Here is a 21,321-nt window from a genome sequence, read left to right as displayed (position 1 = left end):
GTTTTCATCCAAAGAAAGTAAAGAATTGATACCTCAATAAGACTAACAAGGTAATTTATTTGTTAGCTTTCATAAAACAACTTCACTTGTTCAAGCAGTAATCAATGTGCCTTTGAAAGAAACATTCGAAGGTTTTGTTCACCAAGGCAGATATCCCATCTCCCGCCCTTTTACGTTGCGGAATGCCAGTCATGGATGAAGGTTGCACTGGTCGTCAGAATTTCAGCTTTTGAACTCACAATGCTAAACAAGAATATATGTACACATAGACTATTTTATATTTGCTGCATCGAAAAAAAACATCAGTCTCTACAGCAATGTTTTAGTTCTTCTGAGCAAAACCCAAGTGTAAGATGCATTCAAGAAAAAGTAAAGTATAGCACACACTGGAACTTAAAATAATGATCATTTTATGCAAGGTCTGCTCTGTGGTATGGTGTGGTTCAAGTCTGGACCATTTCAGGCACACAGGAGGAGGCTCACAACCTTCAGGTAGCGGTTCCACTTTTTAGGGACTGGTATGGATGGGGCGGAGTCAGTCATATGTCTTGCTGGGGTTTCTGAGAGGGTAGGCAGTCTGTATCACAGATAAAACTACATGCTGAGGAAATTTTCTGTAGCACCAATGTGCTGCCTCTCAGCCAAGCTAGAGCGAAACACATTTGACTGCTATATTTGGGTTAACAATGTTGTATTGATCGTACAGTCTAAGTAGATGATTGGCTATGATCGATGAACAGATGAAAGTTCAACATGGTCTGTGCAGCAGGCGACATTCTTGGAGCAAATATCATGAAAGATTAACAAGACAGATTTGAAAAAACACTAACTCTGCAATCTTAACCAGTTACCTAAATTGAAAACTATCTTCAACTGAGGAACAGTTCAGCCTCCTAATTATGCGCTTGGAGATATTTTTATGCAGTTTTATATGACCAGCTAGCTCTAATTTAGCAGTGGTTTTCTATTCTATCTGCTGATCCTTAGCAGCCCACTCCTAATTCTTTCTTTTTACTGTGCATATATGAATTACAGTACTGGGCGCAAGAGAAAAGTTGCTTTTAAAGGGCAGAGTGAATACTTTGAGAAAAGAAACACTACTGACGTCAGGCCTGAGCACAGAGCCTTGTGGAGCTATGCAATTATTTCTGGATTAGCTCACCTTCTAGGGGGTTAATCTCTAAATGCACCATTTGCTCGCATTTTCTCTCCTCCAAGATGGACGTGCTGGCGACACCCACGGCATCAGCAGGAAGCCATGAAACCACATTTAAAGGTCGACCATTTCCAAGAGTAATGGGCGCCCAAGATGATCTGCGCATCCGCTGACATGCATTCTGGCCTTCCCCTGGCATTCTCGCGTGATTTAATTTTCTAATTACAAGAGGCTGCTGCCAAGTGCACAAGATTTCATACAGTTGCAGTTTTAAAGCTTAAAGTCCATTTGAATTTCTAAAATAGGTTTTGGCTCAAGCAAACTACATACATATTTCTTTTGACAGCAGTACTTCATCACAACCAAAATGTATTCATCAAGTTTCCTGCTTTGCAGATCACTAAACAAAGGGTTTGCTAAATGACCATGTATGTGACTGTGACACCACGAAATGCATATGTTTACAACAATGTGCTGAAAAAGTGCTCACTTAATGGAATAGCTTGGGTGGCATTATACAAACAGGCCGAGTCTCGAGACAGCCAACGACAATGAGAAACACAGGATGAGAGACACAGAGAAAAGAATATAGAGAAAGAGTCGGGAGAGAGAAAGGAGTAAATAGAGACTTCTGATGGGGACTGTTCATGATGGGTCAGCACTAAAGCAGCACGTAAGAACCAAGGGCCATGTTTACTGTTTCAGGCAACGCGGGGCAGCAAAAGCTGCTGCGCTGCGTGAAATGGAGAGAGCAGACATGCGCCATATTTAGAAAGATGTGGAGCATTTCCGCTCTCTCGTGGCGCTGGCTCACCGTGTGCTGCCACAAGAGTGCAAGGGTGCCTGTGTTATTGGCAGGCTTGTTTTTGTACAGGAAGCTATCCCTTCCCGCACAAAACAGTCCTTACAGGCACTTTCCTCTCTCTATGCGCGAGGCAGGATGCATCATGCACAGAAAGAAGAAACGACGAGGGGAACGAAGATTTTCTTCTCGTTGCGCCCTCCTCCGGGACAAGTACCGTTCGACATAATCCCAGGTTTACAAACCTTTGTAAATCTGTAATTGCCATGGGTGGATGCATAGGAGCGCCCGTGCTCCACCCATGGAATGACCACCAGCTCCAAATGTAACCTAATGTGGCACAAGCCGCTGTGTCGTTACATTTCTTTATAAAGCCACACAAATCGCCCGCTGTGATGCTTTGTATATTTTACTGAGGCCTTAAGGAGATACAGGGACAATACAAAGGCTCAGAAAATCGGGGCCTAAATTTACTGCACTTCTGAAAATCATAAAAAGTGAACTATGAATAATTTAAATCCTTAATACAGGAGCCAAAGAAAAGGAGTGGAGGGTGCACAGAGAACCACGGTATGGCTTTCAGTAGGGCCAGATCCCTGCTGACTGTCAGTGTCTGATGGTTACGCAGAAATAATGTTACTTGAAACGTAGCTCTGCTGTCTGAGACATCGGTCTGTCTGGTCTGTGTAGCGCCGCATGAGAAAAATCTCCGCTTCTGATGGTTGAGCCTGTAAAATAGCTCTCCTTTCTGAGGCTTAAACTTTTAAATTCACCGTCAGCTATGGGAAAAACACGCAATGAGAGGCCTGGAGCTGTCACTTCTATGTCGTGTGAGAGACAGCACTGCTATATAAAGCACTGAAGTCTAAAGCCAAAGGCTGCACTTATGGGCCAATAGAGTGACGGCTAACATGTGTGAGGCGGGCGCCTGTAATGTTTACAAAATCAGACATATAGTTCTACGGTATAATAGCTAATGTTCGACCAATCTCTGCAATTTGAAGGATACCTCAACTGTCTGATGCTGGTGTCTGTATGTCTGTCTCTCCTGCAGGACAGTTCTGAGGTGTACAGCCAGAGCCTTGGGGTGTGTGTAACCTTTATGGTAGTATTATGTTTCGATGCCTGAGCCAGCGGGTTCTGTGTCAACATATTCCACTCATTGTGTCACAATTGCTCTGGGGTGGGGCGTGTGTGGGATAGTACTGATGTTCAACACCTGAGCCAGCAGGTGCTGTATTAACATTCTCTGTCAATTGCTAATGCGACATATCAATACATGTCAAGCATTTCTTGATTTTACACAATAATAAAGGCAGCCAATGCGTAGAGAGACGAATTTTGCCATTTCCCAATCCAATTCTGTTTGCTTTACGCTAGTTTGATTTTATTTATTTATAAGGCTCGTTATCCGGTTGTGCCACCCACACCAGACACATCCCTGTTTTTTTTTTTTTTTTTTTTTTTTTTTTTAGAGTTCAGTCAACAACAATTATAAGATGCACAACCAAGTAGGTAACTGCACAACAAGAGCAAGCAATTTACCTCCTCCGTAACCAAATGGCTTAGAATTCAACATTCATTATTTTGCCAGCATATTGCAGACTATGTTTTCCATGAAGTCACCAATAAATCAACAACGTGCGGGGCTAGAATCTAACCACTCCTCGAGCTGAAATCAAAAAACACTCTAGCAATTCATTCTCTATGGACTCTTCACATGAGCACTGCACCGGCTAGCATCCATGACTGAACATTCACCTGCAGAATGGGAAGTTAGTATCTAAAATGTGAGGGGGCACTAACCATGGCTCTTCCAACATGCCAGCCAAAGTCCTACAAGCTACGTTATGATTCCTTACCTCTTTTCTAAACCATTCTCGCTATCACACTGACAGAACTCTAGTTTCAGTAGATTGATGCCAAGCTTTTGCACATCTCAGACGTCACTTGGCTAGACATCTGTCCGAGTGGAAGGAATCATTATCTGGGCACTTTTCCACTGCATAAGGAGGATGTCAAGCCAAGTAGGACTTCGATTTCAGGTCCCTAGCCTTGGAGTCATCTCTCATTTTCACATGTTCTCAAGAGGATGTTTTCCTTCATCTCGTCTTCTCGGCTGTCTGTCAGTTTGCCAGTTATCTCTCCGCCTGTCAACCCTGGACGCCTCTCTATATTCCAAGCATAGGTACCGCACATACATGAAACAAGACCTATGCAATCATCAGGCTCTCGCTGTAATCTCAGCACATGCGTTCACACATGGGCCACATTTCGCAAACAACTCTGAAAGTCCTGCTCGAGCTCAAATGTATACACAATGTCACCATCAAAGGTAACCATTCTCAAAAAATCCACACCCATTACAACAGATTTTTTAGCACTTCCCTGGTCGACATCGGTGTTTCACTTAGAAGCTCGAGCAGAACATTGCACAGACTGTCGAACATTGCACCCACCATTTGTTAATCACATGCTCCCAATCTCAGCAACATGTAGCCCCAAGACCACTTCACAACAAGCTTCGAGTCTACCCTGTCCAGAGGAATCTATCCTATATACACAATGGATCAGAAGTCAAAATTAGAGATACTAGCTCAGAAATGTAGATGACGAGGAAAGGGAAGGAAGCTCTATTAGTTCTTCGTCACCTCTGAGGAAACTATCCAATGTGCTCAAGAGATCATATGTTAGAATTCTAGGTGATGAGAAGAGGAGAAAGAACTTGCTCACCTCTGAGAATGTTGCCATGGTTGGAGCATCCTCAACCCAAAAAAAACAATTTTAGCTGGAGCCCGAATAACTTCCAAAGATAGTGGATATATTCCTCTTCCAAAACTACATTTAAATCATGTTTGTAGAAGCCTCTAATTACCAACTTCCTTCAGGTACCTTTCTTTATCCTATATTTCCAAATGCAATGGCAGCAGATATTTTAAAGTAATAAAAATAGTGTTTTTATTACAAACACTGCACTTTGCACTAACTTGTCTGACAGTCAATTAGATCGTACACAGTTCATCTTTTCTGTTGTCAGTCAATTTGGTGGTAAATACTTATTCTGATTTGACCTATGCCATTTAAGCTGCACTCTTTTAACACCACAATTCTTAGACACCAAAGTCAGGCCTGAGAAGGAGTTAAAGTGAGTCATGGCTTGCACTATCAGGACATTCAGGACATACAAAAAATGAGGGTCTTGTGGTCAATTGTTTACTCTGCTAAACTCCCTTGTGATATTCCTAACAATATAACAGTTTATGACTCTGGGTAGATCTTTGTCTCCATTCTGCGGACTATTGCGGTTGACCTTGTTAATGATGGTGGGCACAGATTTGCTTACCCGATGGCACTTACCATTGTTGACTTGTGAACTCAGGGGCATATTTACAAGCCCCTATAGCCACAGGAACATGATGTTCCTGTGGCGATAATTCCTTCACCTTATTTACAAGGCAGTGTTAAGCCACATAACATGGCTTCATGCCTCCTTGCCGTAGGCCTTTCCTAATAGGGACATTCTTGTTTCTGTTGTAAGTCGATACCCCGTCCCTTTGTGAGTTTCACACTGGGGTAACTCCCTTGTTTTTGGATTATTTCATGCCTCCTTGTAAATAAGGCCCGCTTTCACACTACACTTAACATGAAAGGAGCGTGCAATGGGTGTTGCGGTGGGCGCTTTGCCGCAACACCCATTGACTCCGACGCTGCCCCCTATTTACAAGGGAGGCATAAATAGGGGCAGCGCCAAAATTAAGCCAGTGAAAACCTGTTCTTAACATGGCGAAAAGAGGAGAAAAACTTAATAGCTCCTTGTTTTTGCTGTTTCCATGTGTGCTGCATTGTGCAGGACACATAGAAACACGAAATAGTCATGAATGATTGTTTATTTGCAGGAAGGGACACCTTCCTGCACTTAAACAATCATTTAAAAAATGATGATTGGCAACTTCTATGTGTGCTGCACAATGCAGCACACATAGAAGTTACAATTTGCCATTCTGGGTTATGTGCAGGAAGGGACACCTTCCTGCACATAAACAATCATTCCCCAAAACGCAGACACCCTTGCATTATGGAGCAAGGGTGCCTGCGTTGGTGCCAGGCAGCTAGATTTAGCACCAGAGCTAGGGGAAATGCAGGGGTGCGCCGCATTCTTGTGAATACGGTGCATCCCTGCATTTTCAGAATAGTGGAGCATGACGCTAGCTATGTTTGCTTAACGCCACACTTCGCCATTCTCTTGTAAATATGCCCCTCAGTTCTTGACCGCTTTTTGAGTACAAAAGAACCTAATGAATAAGATAAGCACCTAAGACCAGATTTATCAATACTTTGCACTGGTGCAAAGTCACTAAAAGTGATGTAAACCAGCACACACTGCTAATTTGAGATTTACTTTGCAGCCCAAAACTTGTGATGGAAAGTTGTCAGAAAGTAACACTATGCCCTATTTTGTATCAGGAGGGCATCTCATTGGTAAAGCATAGGCATTCCTATGTAACCAGCTAAGGATTTTGCTAAAAAGCCCTACCTGCTATCATTTGTAGACAGGACCTTGTGCAAAAAAACAAAAGCACCTCCTAGAGACAGGTGTAAAGAAGGAGAAAAGTTTATTTTTCTACAAACTTTTCTAACTTTGCCTTTATGCTGTACTGTACAAAACACATACAAAGTGGGAAACGTTTAAAAGTAAATCTAAGCCTAGTATGCTGTACTGGAACAGCACTCTTCCAGTACAAAATCTATGGTAGACTTATGCACAAGACTTTGCACTAGGGTGCAAAGTTGTCTGCGTGGTGAAGGCAGCCAAACTATGCACCAGAGCTTGGGAAGAGAACCGCAGCACAATATCTTAGTAGACGTGGTGCTGTTCTCCTCTCCCTCTAGCCATGAGATAATAGTAAATCTACTGCTGACCTTTTTAGAGTAGTTCCCAAGGAAAGGTTTAGACTATGAAACATACTAGGTAAGATGTACTAAAATGTAACATACCTGTAGCTGTTTCATCTTATGCAGCTGGAGTTTTAGGTCAGACACATTTCGCCGCATGTCGTGTAGGCTAACCTGCAGGGCCATAGAGCTAGCAGGATGCAAGTGATTGACAATGGTCGTGGATTCTATCATTGTCGACGAATTCTTCCCTCCTGAAACAAGATATTCATGAATGAAAAGATACACATAAAATCTTTGTTCAGAAACAATTAAAATACAAAGTATCTGGAGCATTTGTACTTTGTTTCGACATTGTTCACACAACACAGCTCTGTACAGACACGTACTTTTTGTTCAAAGTGAATAGAAACTTGGTATTGATGTTGTATTACTAATTAAACTTTAAGATAATTAGTTCACTTCTGTGCACTGATGTCTACAGAAAACCAAAAAACTGTTTCGAGTTATAAGTAATCATGTAACCTCATTCATAAAGACAAATTAATTTAGGTATGCAGAGTTGCACCTACGTTGGTCCTCAATTTGCTTTTTTTTAATGTGAATTCATAAAATTCGAAAGAGACACAATCGTAAATCAATGATTTTCATAATGTTTCAAGAGTAAACCTCCTGCCCTACACCCACACCAACAAGATTATTATTTTCCAGAAAATCATGGAGTATGTGATATGCACTTTTGAAACCCTTTTTTTTCCTGAACAGCAAAAATTTTTTTGTGAGAAAACGTTTTTCCCCCAAAAACACCATGAAATGAAGGTTTCCTTTTAATTTCTCACATATTATTTATATTTACGACTAACATTCTGTTTTAATTTTATTTTGCGTGTTTGTGTGGAAAAGCCATGCAATTATCTGTACGAACTCACCAAATTTCAAGCGATTTTGTGTAGCCATCCTGCCAACACACTCCCGTCCTCCCTTTTTCCATCCTATTAATGGCTTATTCTTAAGTAATGTCGAGATAGAAGTGAACTATTCACAACCACAACAAGGATTTCAGTATGAAGTCCAGTTCTTTACATCTGAATGTGACACCTACAGGCATAACGCACTTTGCGACTTGGCGCTAAAGCAAGTAAGGTGACGGCAAGAGCCTATTTTTGAATCACTTTTCAATTACCAAAAGCCTGGCTTAATATGGTTGCTCCACACACAGATTGGTAAACAGTGGAAATGGTGCACAGTAAATCTGTTGCATGTTTAGGTTTGAAGTGTAATGGGGCGTGTACCATTCAAGGCAAATATAGGGCATTCTTCACATACCCTTAGGGGCTTTATTTCTGCCCCCTTCAGCCATGGGCCTCGTTGGCTCAAGAATCTGCAACAGAATTAAGATATTGTTATTCACATTTTGAACCGGATCAAAAAGACAACTTTAATCTCCCATCTTTCACCTGGCTGCGTAGGCGTTCCGCCTCTGAGACTATTTTACATCTGAAAAATGCACTAGGCATTTATTATAGCTTTGATCAGCGCCTGGTTAACAGCGTCAAATCTGTTTGGGTTTGCAGTGATTGTTCATTTCTGGGCCACTACAACATTATTTCTAATTTTTAGTGGCAGACGGTCGCAAAATATTTTTACATTGCCAAACTTGTTCTGCGGTACAAAAATGCCTGAAAAGGTTAGCAGTTTTTGCAGTGTATTAGTTTTGCATTTGGCCATGACTGTTTCCGATAGATTGTTTTCTTTTTAAAGCTAAGAAAATGTGCAGGGAATGATGACGTGCCCGCCAAAGCACAGCCGGGTCATGGATGAAGGACTTTTCATTTGCAGAACTAAAAAGAAAGGCAGTGCTATCCAGCCCGTCAGCCGAAGTACCGTCATACCCGGCCGAACCCATCAACAGAAGCAATCATGGCTTGCAAACACCAATGGTGAGCAGAACCACGTCGAAAACTCTGCAATAGCATGAGGAAGTGTTCCTCGCAGGCGACAAGAGAAAGTTTTCTCCATCAAAGGTTCGCGTTTTACCTTCTTCACGTGAAACTCAATTCTGAAGACCAAAGTGTAATAACTGCTCCCTTCCAGCCTATGGTCAGATCACTGCATTGCAGGCGCCCACATTGCACTGCTTGCAAGAAGCAGCTCATGACCCAGCAGCAAATGGCTGGTGTTAAATCCTCAGCTGTACATTCAAAAGGGCAGTAGGAAGGAACACCAATCAGGAATAGCGCACAATCCCAAAACAAAGCTACTTCTAACTGGGCTCCAACTTTGGTTTGGGGGTAGAGGTCTTTTTTTTGTTGTTTTTAATGCTCGCCACATGAAGGACAGATAAGTTCTTTATTAACCTCTTGAGTGCCCATGACGAGACTATCTCGTCATGAACCCCGCCCGCTAATGAAAGGGCCGGCACAGGGCGGGAAAAGGGCGGGGCACTCAAGGGGTTAAATGAATTTCACCGTGAGGCTTTAGGTGTTTAGGGACCTTGTTAGTTCCCTGAATTGAGTACATTTAAAAACATGTGTTGCTCTTCAAGCTACCTCAGAACCCCACGAGGTGGAAGAAAGGCTTCTGTTTTTTTCCGCCAACATCTGAAAGCTCCTCAAAAAGGTAGCATGTGCTGTTGTTTGCAAGTGTTTAAGATGGCACCTTAAAGAAAACTACAGCTGCCAGGCACCAATACAGGAAACAGCTATGACCTTCTTCACTGGAAGTGTCGTCTCTGCTACATGTGCACTGTAGCTACAGAAACCTTGTTGGGTCATCATGATCTGCACCAAAACTGCCCATTTTGTCCACCTTCCTGCAGTGCAAAGCGTTGTGATATTTAGCAGTGTGCTCAGCTTTGCTAGATGACTACCAGGGAGCAAAAACATCTTGGAATGCACATTTTTATGGACCTGGCCGAAGATCTAGCCTTCTTTCAATCTATTGACTTTGGGTACAATACCGATGTGATGAAAATTATTATATTCATTCGATTTTAATCTGTTTTCCTTTTTCCATTTCCGAAACACACAGGACAGTACGGTACGGTACTGTAGTCTATAATTTGGCACCATGTGAGAAACCTTTGTATGAATTACCTACAGCCCCTATCACGTCGTTGAGATGAAGTAAGAGATCGTTTGCTGGAATTTATAGTGTGCTTGTATGGCGATACAAGTGATCTTTTGCTGGAATCCCTAGAGGGTTTGTATCATGATGCAAATGATCTTCCAATGGAATAACTAGAGTATTTGTAGGATGGTGGAACCTTCTGATGTAGGTGACCTAGCAACTATCCAAGTACTGTGTTTTGCAATGATCCAAGGATGAGGCGAACGAGTCAAAAGTAATACTGGGCTTATATCCATCCCAGGGGAAAGGTGTTTGGAGCCCATGATGATGCAAAGAGCTCCAACCTTTAGGAATAAATAACAAAACTCCCAAATCCTTCACCGTTAAGAGCGGTCACTGGGCAGGAACCCAAAATACTAGACCATGATGCCTTTCTGTCCCCAAAATTAAGACAAACCAGCATGAAGATGCTCTGCTGACCCGTTATCTTCTTGAGATGGACTCTGGAACAGCATCCTGCATTCACGGGTATAGAAAATGTGCAGCCACACAACAGCGACTGTATAGAATTTTACAAACATGTCACACCCCCGATCAGATTAATTCCTGGCAAGGGAAAGTGCAGCTGGGATGTATTGATCAAGTGTAGAAGAAAATTATGTGACTAGCACAGTAAATAAATCAAACGCAGCGCTGCAGGCAAGAGGGGCACGTTTCACATGCAGCGGGTATTCGAGTTCTTCCCTCGGACAAGTAACGCTGTAGATAGGTTAAAAAAGAGCCGTGGCACACAGTTTCAGTGTAGAAATAGCAGGTTAACATATTAACCAAAGACGTATCCTATCACGAGCATTTCACTCATCAGGTGCAGAAGAGCTTTCACGATTCGCCCTCATTTGGGCACTCCCGTGCCATGGCCTCCTGTTCCCTGATTAGAGAAATAAACGTAATACACTGTCCACTTATGCACACATGAGGCGTGTGTATATGTATTATGCGTGGGTGTGCCTTATATATACATACACAAATGCAGAATTGTCACTTCAGAACAAGTTTTTTTTTTTTTTAAACAAACATACTTCCATTGCTAACATTAATTCTAAGCAGGGAAAAGTATGTCTGACGTTTATTGATTAAATGTGCAGGAAGAAATGTATCACCAAGCCATGGAAATAAATCAAACACGAGGCTACAAACACAATTCTACCAATTTCTCTACTAATACAATGTTCCCGTCCACAGTAAATGAAATGCAGACGTGACCCAAAGGTTTGCTAGACTGCTGCTGTTCCACCTCGCCTAACTTTCAAAATTAGGCATGGTCATATTAACATTTTCTGGGAAGAATGCAAAAATGGAAACTTAATAGGTGCTCAAAGGAGTATCAATTATCCGCACTCTCTAACTAAACTAGCAATCAAGTTTCTTTATTTAATCAACAGTGGTCGGTGCCTTCCATCGCTGCCATGAATCCCGCTGCTCGGCTCTGCTTTTGCATCTCACTGTAGCGTGTGTGCATGTCATTTACGGATTGTTTATGAAGCAAACTGTTCGTAGTGTTTTCAGCTGTGCCCGAAAAGTCCAAAGTGATCTTTTCTAGTAAATTGCAGTACACACAAAGAAGCCCCACATATTATTCATATAAATGGAGGGGCAGATTTACAAGGAACTGACGCATTACATAGATGAGTCAGTTTCCTTGCGACAGCGCCGAATGTGCTTGCGCCACTATGGATGCGCTGTATTTACAATACAGTGCTCCATGGTGCATGGATTAACAGATGCGTCAGAAATTCTAACGCATCTGTTTGCACAAAAGTGACGCATTGCTGGAGTTGCTCATGAAAGTGACGCAACTCCAGCAATGCGCCACAATAGATGGGTGAGTCCCATTCAAAAAGCTCTGCATTATTCCTTACGCTAGTCTGAACAGGCGTAGGGAGTTTGACGCAGTGTAGGCGTAGGGTCACGCAATGAAATCCTGTAGATTTCACTGCGTCAGTTCTATATGGCTTTTTGCGTGGGAACGCCCACTCTGCATACATTATACCTGATGCAGGTATAATGTGCCACAGAGCTTTACAACGTGGCGCATCTACATCTCTCTACATGTGTCACATTGTAAATGGGCCGCAACATTTACGCCGCGGCTGCGTCACAAAAGTCACGCAACAGTGGTGCAAAAGTCACGCAAAAGGCTTGTAAATCTGCTCCAGGGTTTTCACGTGTTTTATTTCTTTTCTTTCTCATGCTGTCACATTTTAAATCTATATTGACCGGGAGGTTGTGCTTCTGATCCATACTGTTTTGCTATTTCAAATTCAAAGGGCTCCGGGTTGGTTCAGATATGAATTCAATTTTCATAGGAACAGCATATAAAAGTGCATGAATATTTTAACATTGTGTTATAGTTCTTGTTCATCTCTTCCTCGTTTCTCGGATTGGATTTTCTTTTTTTTTCCATTGAAGCACCATTCACAACCGTAGCTGGCCTTATGTTTTTTTCTGACTGCATTTTCTGAAAACCACAAACTACTGGTCTATGGGATTTACAATTATGTTATCTTCACGTGTAGCACACTTTGGTCATTTCAATGCCACATATTTTTAATTGGTGGCAGACTAATGACCATCATGAAATAATTTGGTTGAGTCTTTAATACACAGCGTACAGTTTATCATATGAATCTTAGTATAGTCTCTCAATATAGGAAACAGCATTTACACGTGGCTTGAACAACGCGGTCCAAACCACAAATGTGTCTTTACAGCGCATTCATTTACCAAGCAAGTTGTTACAATAACTTCCCTTAAAGAAGGCGCTGTTGGACCTTAAGTCCAACTCTTTCCCTACAGTTGCGCAGACTGGAATAGGAATAGTAAATTATACCATTCCAAAGTCCAGCACATTCCCTAAAGCAACTCGTTAAAACAACTTGCGTGGTAAAGGAATGCTTTGAAAAGATGCCTTATTGGTTCGCACCGCATTGTTAAGGCAGGCGTGCTAAATGCCTGTGTGGTTCCGGGATACAACCCTCAACATTTGAGGTATTTCACTGACTATTACAAACAAGCATTTGCAATGCAATAGGTCTCGCATTTGCGAGAGATTAAGCTATTGACATTGTAAATGACAATGCCTTTTATTCATCGGTTTTGAAAACCAACACGTAAATAAAAGGCATTGTTTTTTCCAATGCCATTAGCTCAATCTTTCGCAAATGCGAGACCTATTGTATTGTAAATACTTGGTATGTGAAGGAGGCAGACAGAGTCACGGGAATATACGCAGGAAACACCAATTGAAAATACAGTGTACAGCAGGGATGAGGAGGACAGGGTGGGGCCTCCCAGGGATTTATTTAATATATTATGCGTATTTATATAGCACGAACTTTACCTGAAGGTGTCAGGGCGCTTTAAAATAAAACCAGTTACATTAGATAAGGACTTCAGAGTACATGAATACAATAAAATATACAAACAGATAAATTCTAAACTCACATAAGAATGATAGTAAGTACAAAAACTTTCTACAGATACTGCTTGGGTTATGGGTTTCCTGGTGCACCAGAGCGCTGGGCGAAGAGACACACTGCACTACGGATGGTGTGCATCCTGGTGCACCCAGAGTGCCGGACAGAGAGTATGTTAACTCTTGCTGTATTGGACATAGAAATCCTCTAAGTTAGGCAAAATGTTGATACTTATTTATTTTTTTTACTTTCTCAAGCTAAAACATCCTCTTCAGGAGACAGGTTAATATTATTTCAGCAACAAAATATTTCCCAAACGTGCCGATAACTAGGTAAATCTATTAGCGAACACCAAGGGTTCGCATTTTTGGGGAGAACCTAGGGGGCACTGCCTTTAGCCATTACTTCGCCTTGGGTTTAGGGACACTTTAGGCGGGAGACGGGTTCACATATCATACGTCGTTTGTTAAAAAAAAAAAAGTGAGTCTCCTGCATAAACAGGACGAGTAGTCAGTCTGGTGTGTGTTTTTGGGCTGGCTCCCCATTTTGGCTTGTGAGCCCCCATGAGCAGGATGTTTTGCAAAACAGTGGGCCTTGATATGGCTCGGCATTAATGGCAACAATATATATAGATTGAAATCAGTTCTATATAACTACTATCCAGCCAGATAGTAAGATTTAATCAGAAAACACAGTAACCGCTACATGTTACATTTGAATAGGTTTGTGTGCACGGTTAAAAAAGTTGGTGACGTTTCGATCCATTTTACACAATTATTGGGATCATCATCAGGACAACATTAGATAAATGCCTGAAAGACATACATCTACGTTATTACATACAAAATTAATGTAGGGAGACACAAGGGAAAAAAAGAGAAAAAAGGATAGAGATATTAGGAAAAGGTAAATCTTTTTCCCAAAGGGCGAATGTCCTTGGTCCTTCCGTCGGTTCTCCACACCGATGGAAGGCGGTCTAGCGGCAGGATTAAACACTGCTCTCATGCGTTTACCGTGAATCACCCCAGCTCATATAACCAAGGCGTGCATAAAGGACATTCGCCCGGCTACCCTTCATTCGATCCTGACGGTTAATCAATACCAAGGTGAGCGCCAAGGACATTCGCCCGCCTACCTTTGAATCCACTGTGATGGACTATTCCTCTAGAACACTAACGGATGGGTGATCTGCATCATATTGCGCCGATTCTGGCCTTCTCCATACTAATAGTTAGGTTGCCATCCCACACTCTAGTCCTGATGGAGACCCGCATGACTATTTAAGAACGCATACGTAGGGTTGAAACGTCGACAACATCTAGGCCCAGTTCAAGACCCCGCTTGCAGGAAAACTTGAATTATTTGGAGCAGCAGGGTCATTGTTGTCTCTCATACTGGCCTTTTTACTATTGTGTACATATCTTTTCAATCACCTTGTATATACTATGCACTGATTGTGTCACTCATTTCACTATGTCACTTATCCACAATTAACTTTAAACTTTCACAGTGCTGGCAGCCTCTTTTGCTACAAAGAATTATATGTATATGGGTGAAAATATAAATGATGCAATTTATATAAAAATACTTTGCCACCCAACTAACTCAATTCCACTGTGGTTTGTGTACCTTTGCTTTCTCATGTGTTCAGTTCGAATAATTTTCTTCTGTTCATTTACCTGTGGATTGATATCTGTTTCTTATAAATTTAATTGTAATGTAAAGCAATATTGTGGTCATACCCGACAGAACCACTGTACTTTTTGTAATTCATACCCAGGTTCTGAGGGACACAGGGTCACCCCATTGTTTATCTATTAGATCCCCCGATTGGGCATGTGAAATGTGGGAACTGTATGGTGTGTGAGTTTACCATTGAAGGCAAGGATTTCACATTTAACAATGTTAAGATTAAATCCAAATGGATCACCAATTGCAACTCATGCAACGTAATTTATGTAATTGCATGCCCATGTCACAAAATCTACATTGGACAGACGACCCAGACAGCACGACTCCGGATCTGCCAACATCGCAGCAGGATCAGATGTAAGACACCCAATGCCCCTCTCGTTGAACATTTTTCCAATTTGGGCCATAATGAAGACGACCTTAAATGGACAATAATCAGTTTGGTCAAACCTCCCCCAAGAGGCACAGATATTGCTTGCCTTCTGAACAAGGAAGAACTGAAATGGATTCTACGTACAGACAGTATAAAAAATGGGCTCAACAGGAATGAGGACTGGACGACCCTAATTTGAGCATCTTTCCAAACCTGGAAAGCTCTAATCTGCACCTATGTACATTGTATCTAAACATTAATCTGTACCACGCATAGGTTTTAATTACGATGGTTCCTTGTACAGACAATGCAGTCTTCCGGTAAACCCCTTACTGACTCTTATTACATCTATCACACCGCCCTTCCCTAAACATATTCTTTTTTCACGCCAACCTTGGCTTTTAATCAATAAGCCGCCTTGTAAAGACTATGCATCTTTCACGTAAAGTCTCTCATATCTCCCCTCCTCACTCAAAAATGGCCGCCGCCATTCTCAGTCTCACCTTCTTGTGCGCGTATTCTAGGGATTTAAACGCCAGCCGACAGTGCACGCTGCACTCATTCGAGCCATTGCGCTCCACTTAGACGGTCATTCAGCCGCTTTGGACCCCCTGCTTGTAGCACAGCGCGGCAACTGCCGCTCTAAGGTGAGCGCTGATGCAATTGTCCTAGCACAACAATGACAATTACTTCGCTTTAATTTAATTAAATTAATATATCCCCCCCTGTTTTTCCCAGACATACGAGCCGCATGGTGGCGTGCACTTCCTGAAGGTTACTCTACCTCCCGAACTTGCTCATACGGACTCCGTGCTAATTAGCACCTTCCGTTTTATTTTTACTAAGGTAAGCCTTTGCACACTAATCACCGTTTGGCGCTGCAAAGCCCATTTAACTACCCCGGCCCCAATCAGCTCCCTTCCCCTCTCCAGACCATCATGCTTATCTCCTTGGATCCTCCAAATTATCGGACCCCCTGCTAATGAGCGCCGCCCAACTATTGCCTTCTTAAGGTAAGCGCCTGCTACCATAGCGCTAGCGCGCTGTATCTGGACTGATTTATATTACGTTCACCATCTACACTTTGCAATTCATTTGTTTTAAAAACCCGAACTGAACCAATGACAGAGCGTTGCATGTCGTGAAACCCTTATTTTCTGAACTATCGCTTAAATCTCATTTGAGGTAAGCCTTTACGCGTTGGTCACTCGCTATTCCCAAAGAGCCCCCATGTACATTACCCACTCCCTCTAACCTGGACTTCCGCGCTGCCTAGACTGGCCCCATCCCTTTCAAGGAATATGGCCTCTGTTGTATTCTGCCTGCATCGTCAAGTTCCTCACTTGACCATTTAGTTTCCTCACAACCGTCAATTAAACGAAGCGCCGCACCCATTTGTTTAGCCTCTTGGTCATGCGGCACCTTTTATCCATCCACTAAAGCTGAAAAGCGCGTCTGACTCACCCACACTTAGTGCTTCCTCTATAGGCTTGTGTGTGTCACGCGATTTTCACTTTGCGAAAAAGATTTACCTAATATCTCTATCCTTTTTTCTCTTTTTTTCCCATGAGTCTCCCTACATTAATTTTGTATGTAATAATGTAGATGTATGTCTTTCAGGAATTTATCTAATGTTGTCCTGATGATGATCCCAATAATTGTGTAAAAGGGATCGAAACGTTGTCGACTTTTTTAACCGTGCACACAAACTTATTCAAATGTAACATGTAGCGGTTACTGTGTTTTCTAATTAAATCTTACTATCTGGCTGGATAGTAGTTATATAGAACTGATTTCAATCTATATTTATTGTTGCCATTAATGCCGAGCCTCATCAAGGACCACTGTTTTGCAAAACATCCTGCTCATGGGGGCTCACAAGCCAAAATGGGGAGCCAGCCCAAAAACACACACCAGACTGACTACTCGTCCTGTTTATGCAGGAGATTCACTTTTTTTTTTAACAAACGATGTATGATATGAACGGGTAGCTATTACTGTTGATTATCACGCTTGTTCAACCCTTATCATTTACAGACAAGTGCCTTGCTTTACCTGATTGTTTGTTCTTTGTATTCATGGTTTTCACCTTCATGTGTTGGATACAGGACTGTGTCCCACTTTATTTGTGTGCCGTTAAAATATTTTTATAATTGTTTTCTGATTAAATCTTACTATCCGGCTGGATAGTAGTTATATAGAACTGATGTCATTCTGTATTTTTTGTTGCCATTAATACTGAGCCTCATCAAGGACCACTGTTTTGCACAATATCACTACCCAAGGGCCTTGTACACCTATTGGGTTCCCTTGTCTTGTTTAAACCCGTGAGCAGGAGGCGGGACGAGGGGCAGTGCCCTCTACCTTGGCAAACATGCCTGACAGGGGATTTTTTTTTAACAGTGGGGACTGGAGAAGTCCTATAAATGTGAAATTACGGGTCTGTGCCCCGTGCCGCCTTTATGAGGGGTGTTTTGGAAGCGCCTTGGAGGGTTTTCACAGCGCATGTGCCAATCACAGGACCCCCATCGAGGAGCAGCACACAATGCCTGGATGTGTATGGAGGGAGCAGCAAGTCATGCGTTCTTTTGAATACTTCGTTTTTAATTAAGTTAAAACCGCTGCCTTATCGTTCCTGATTATTTTTCATGAAACTACCTACGCAGCCCTCCATTTCTGTCCATGTGGCTCCACTGTGATGCAGGTGCAAGTTGGAGCCCCATGACTGAAAGGGAGGAGGGAAGGAGAGCAGTGGGGTGGAGGACCAGGTAAAAGACGAGAATGAAAGCAAAACCAGCGCAGCGCTCATGAAAGGGCGCCGCGCTGATAGAAATACCTCATACTGCAGGTCTCTTCAGAGACCAGAGTCATAAGGCAGAATAGAGGTAGCTGTACTGGAGACAGAAATCAAGGTACGATAGGTAGATTACATGCATAAGACTGCTCAACTTTGCACATTACTCTAAGGCAGGTTGGAGCACAACCCTCCCTCTGCCTGGCTCCGCTGCTGTGCTGTGAGGCAGGCCAGGCTGGAGCCTCGTGACTGAGGGGGAGGGAGAGCAGAGAGAGTGGGGTGGAGGAGCGTAGAAAACACAAGAAAAGGAGAAAAAAAAAAAGAACCAGCGCGTCGCTCGTGAAATGGGCGCAGCGCTGATAAAGTATGTTGTGCTTTTTAGATCATTAGCTTAATCATGCAAAGAGTTCTCCCGAAGGGCTAATGCAAGCTCTACAGTAAGGACAGTAAAAGCTCCAGTACTGATGGGAGGTTACTAAAGAAGACAGGGAGGTAGTAAGGAGGGACTAATAAGCCTTTCAACAAATCAAAAGTCAACATTTACAAAGGACAGTCACAGCAGCCAAATGGAAAGATGGGCAAAGAGTGGGCAGGGCTTAAAGTCCATACCTCACTACAGCATGCCTCACAGAGCCGCGCATGTGCTGCCCTGGCTTGACCTAAAAAACGACAGACATTATGTTCGTTCTCCCTAGTATGTCATGAATAATTGAACATATACAGTATACCTTGATATAGTAAAGCAACATGGAACTTACCACTAATTTCACCGCTCGTGGCAGTTTTTGTCATCTTCTCACTGAAAGCAAAAAGAGTAGATTATCACTTCAATATCTGATATCCAACATTCCAGCTATTACAAAGGTGAAAGTAACAATTTAATTATCAGGATATTTTTAGGCTTGCTCAGAACAATGTCATGTATCAGCAAATATCTCTACCAGCGTATAAGGTACCGCATTGGTCATATCTCCAAAGAACCAGTGACATTTATTAGTATTTTTTCAAAAACTTCTATGACACCCAAAATCTACCTTACTCAAAAAAAAGCTAATTTCCTGTTACACAGTGCCTAACTTGAAACAGTGCAACATGTTTTTGTGACCCGTTCAAGAAAAAGAGAATATCTTTCTCAATGTGTCGGCATCTTCTGAAAACATTTTAGTGAATGGTAATATGAGGCAGTGAGGGTTGATTAATGATGGTTTATGTGGAACTAACGATACGTCCCAAAGATTTAAGACTGGTGAGGAATTCCTGTTAAGTAAAACATATCCCCTTCCACCCACTCGATCAAAGAACTTTTATTATTGCCCGAAGCACATGGAGAGGAACCATGTCTATTCAGTAATCTTAAAAATGGCAGCCCAAACGCCATGTGCCCAGGGCAGTGAAAATTCCTCCTAAACTGGAATATGCTTCTTCATGTATCCTGAGTTTCACATCACTTGTTGGCAATGCTAGGAATGGACAGAAGTGGATTAGTGCTCTGCACTGTAGACCTATCCCTTTCCTAGAGATCTCACTGGGAAGCACCTGAACTGGAATGAGGTCATGCAAGCTTTGATAAGTTTCCTCTGCCTCAAGAATATGTCTCATTCCAGCCTCTGCTTTTTTTGCCCCATTTCCAGTCACTATTTCTTTCTGTGTTCAAAATTCACATTCACAGTTTAGCCTAGTGTTGCCTTTTTTTTACCAGAAACCCACCCTGTCCAAATCTGCAGATTCCTAATCTGCGTTACGTCATCAGTCTAGACCATGTCTCCTCTTCATTCTGTCTTTATCCTCCCATGTCTTCCTGTATATCTCGTATGAATTATCCTATAGTGTTCCTCTTGGTTTACTACAGCAGCAATGTGTTTCTGGTATGTTGCCGTTGTCTGTAAGTCTAGGTTGCTTCTCCTCTTCTACTGTCTATGCTGTGCTCGAGACTGGATTCCAGGAAGTCATCAGAACCCAGATGAAGAGGGGGTCTGATGGCACAGTCCACCTCCAAGAGTACCACATCTTTTACTTTCTGTACCATCCTACTAAGAATTCAAGACCACAAAATTGATGTAAATTATCCTGTCCAGTGACACGCTGGGAGAGTTTCTGCAATTACATTTCCACATGGAAGTTCTTCAGCGCCCTCTGTACCATTTCGCGAGCCAGAGACCATTCTTAATACAAACCTTCAGACTTACTAAGGACCATGTATTGTGTTGCTGCCTTTTTTTCTCTCTAGATCTGTCGCTTCAACTTCTGCTGATTCTGCCTGACACGCTTGCTCTTGTACATTGCACAACCTGTTCACACCGCTATCAGTTACAGCTGAAAGAACTCTGTTGTGTTTCTCACTCATCTTACCTCTTCGTGACCTTTTCCAATTCAGATTCATCTCCTCTGCTGTATGGTAAATGCTCTCCCAGATGTTTCATTACAGTATTTGATAAACAGTCTCTCCTACCGAATATCTCCAGTGTCTACTTCTTCAAGAACAGGGTGCTTGTTTGAAAAGAGAATCAACCTTAAAATGGAAATACAGTGAGGCCAATAAACCCGGTAATATCTGAAAAATCAAGAGTTGGGCTCCTATTGGGTATCTGCTTATGAAATCGGCATGTTACTGTTACTCCTTTTTAGAAATTGTAAAATGCAATTTTGCCTATGTCATTTACTCTTATTAGAATCAGCTTCTCTGTAAAATGGATGACTTACTCCATTCTATAATAAGTGCTTGAGGAAAAACATAGGTTTCCTGAAGGCTAGCAAACAATCAATGAATTTGCCTTCTAAACAGAGTCTTGTTTCTTCTAGACCGCTACTGAGGAATGGGCCTTTATATCCGCCTCAGCCATGGTGAGTTGGTATAAATGAACTCCGTTTACCCACATACAGGGCACTTACATAAAATGAGTGACCTTGAACTAATTAAGGTTAATGGTCTATGTTTGGACATCTTGGTTTTTATTAACCATGCTACCTTTCATTGTTTTACTGCCTTGTAGGCGTAAAGCCCCTCCCAGCAATGGACTACTTTTAAAAGCACATTGATATAGGACAGAAATCTTAGTTTCAATAAAA

At 42.2% G+C, this 21,321-nt stretch overlaps 1 protein-coding gene across 15 annotated transcripts in view; it reads right to left on the bottom strand.

Annotated features, from left to right (window-relative positions):
* Nucleotides 1-21,321, bottom strand: part of KIAA1217 (KIAA1217 ortholog) — a 1,240,780-nt gene that overhangs the window by 118,116 nt on the left and 1,101,343 nt on the right. For all 15 annotated transcript variants that reach the window (XM_085631670.1, XM_085631677.1, XM_085631672.1 and 12 more), the window contains 2 exons: nt 19,014-19,054; nt 6,954-7,105 (listed from right to left, as the gene is read on the bottom strand). In XM_085631670.1, the coding sequence (XP_085487796.1) occupies nt 6,954-7,105; nt 19,014-19,054 (193 nt within the window). The remainder of the gene's footprint in view (nt 1-6,953; nt 7,106-19,013; nt 19,055-21,321) is intronic.

The sequence above is a fragment of the Triturus cristatus genome, chromosome 10 (genome assembly GCF_964204655.1).
Source record: "Triturus cristatus chromosome 10, aTriCri1.1, whole genome shotgun sequence".
Taxonomy (NCBI): Eukaryota; Metazoa; Chordata; class Amphibia; order Caudata; family Salamandridae; genus Triturus; species Triturus cristatus.
This window is presented reverse-complemented; position numbering and strand designations above follow the sequence as displayed.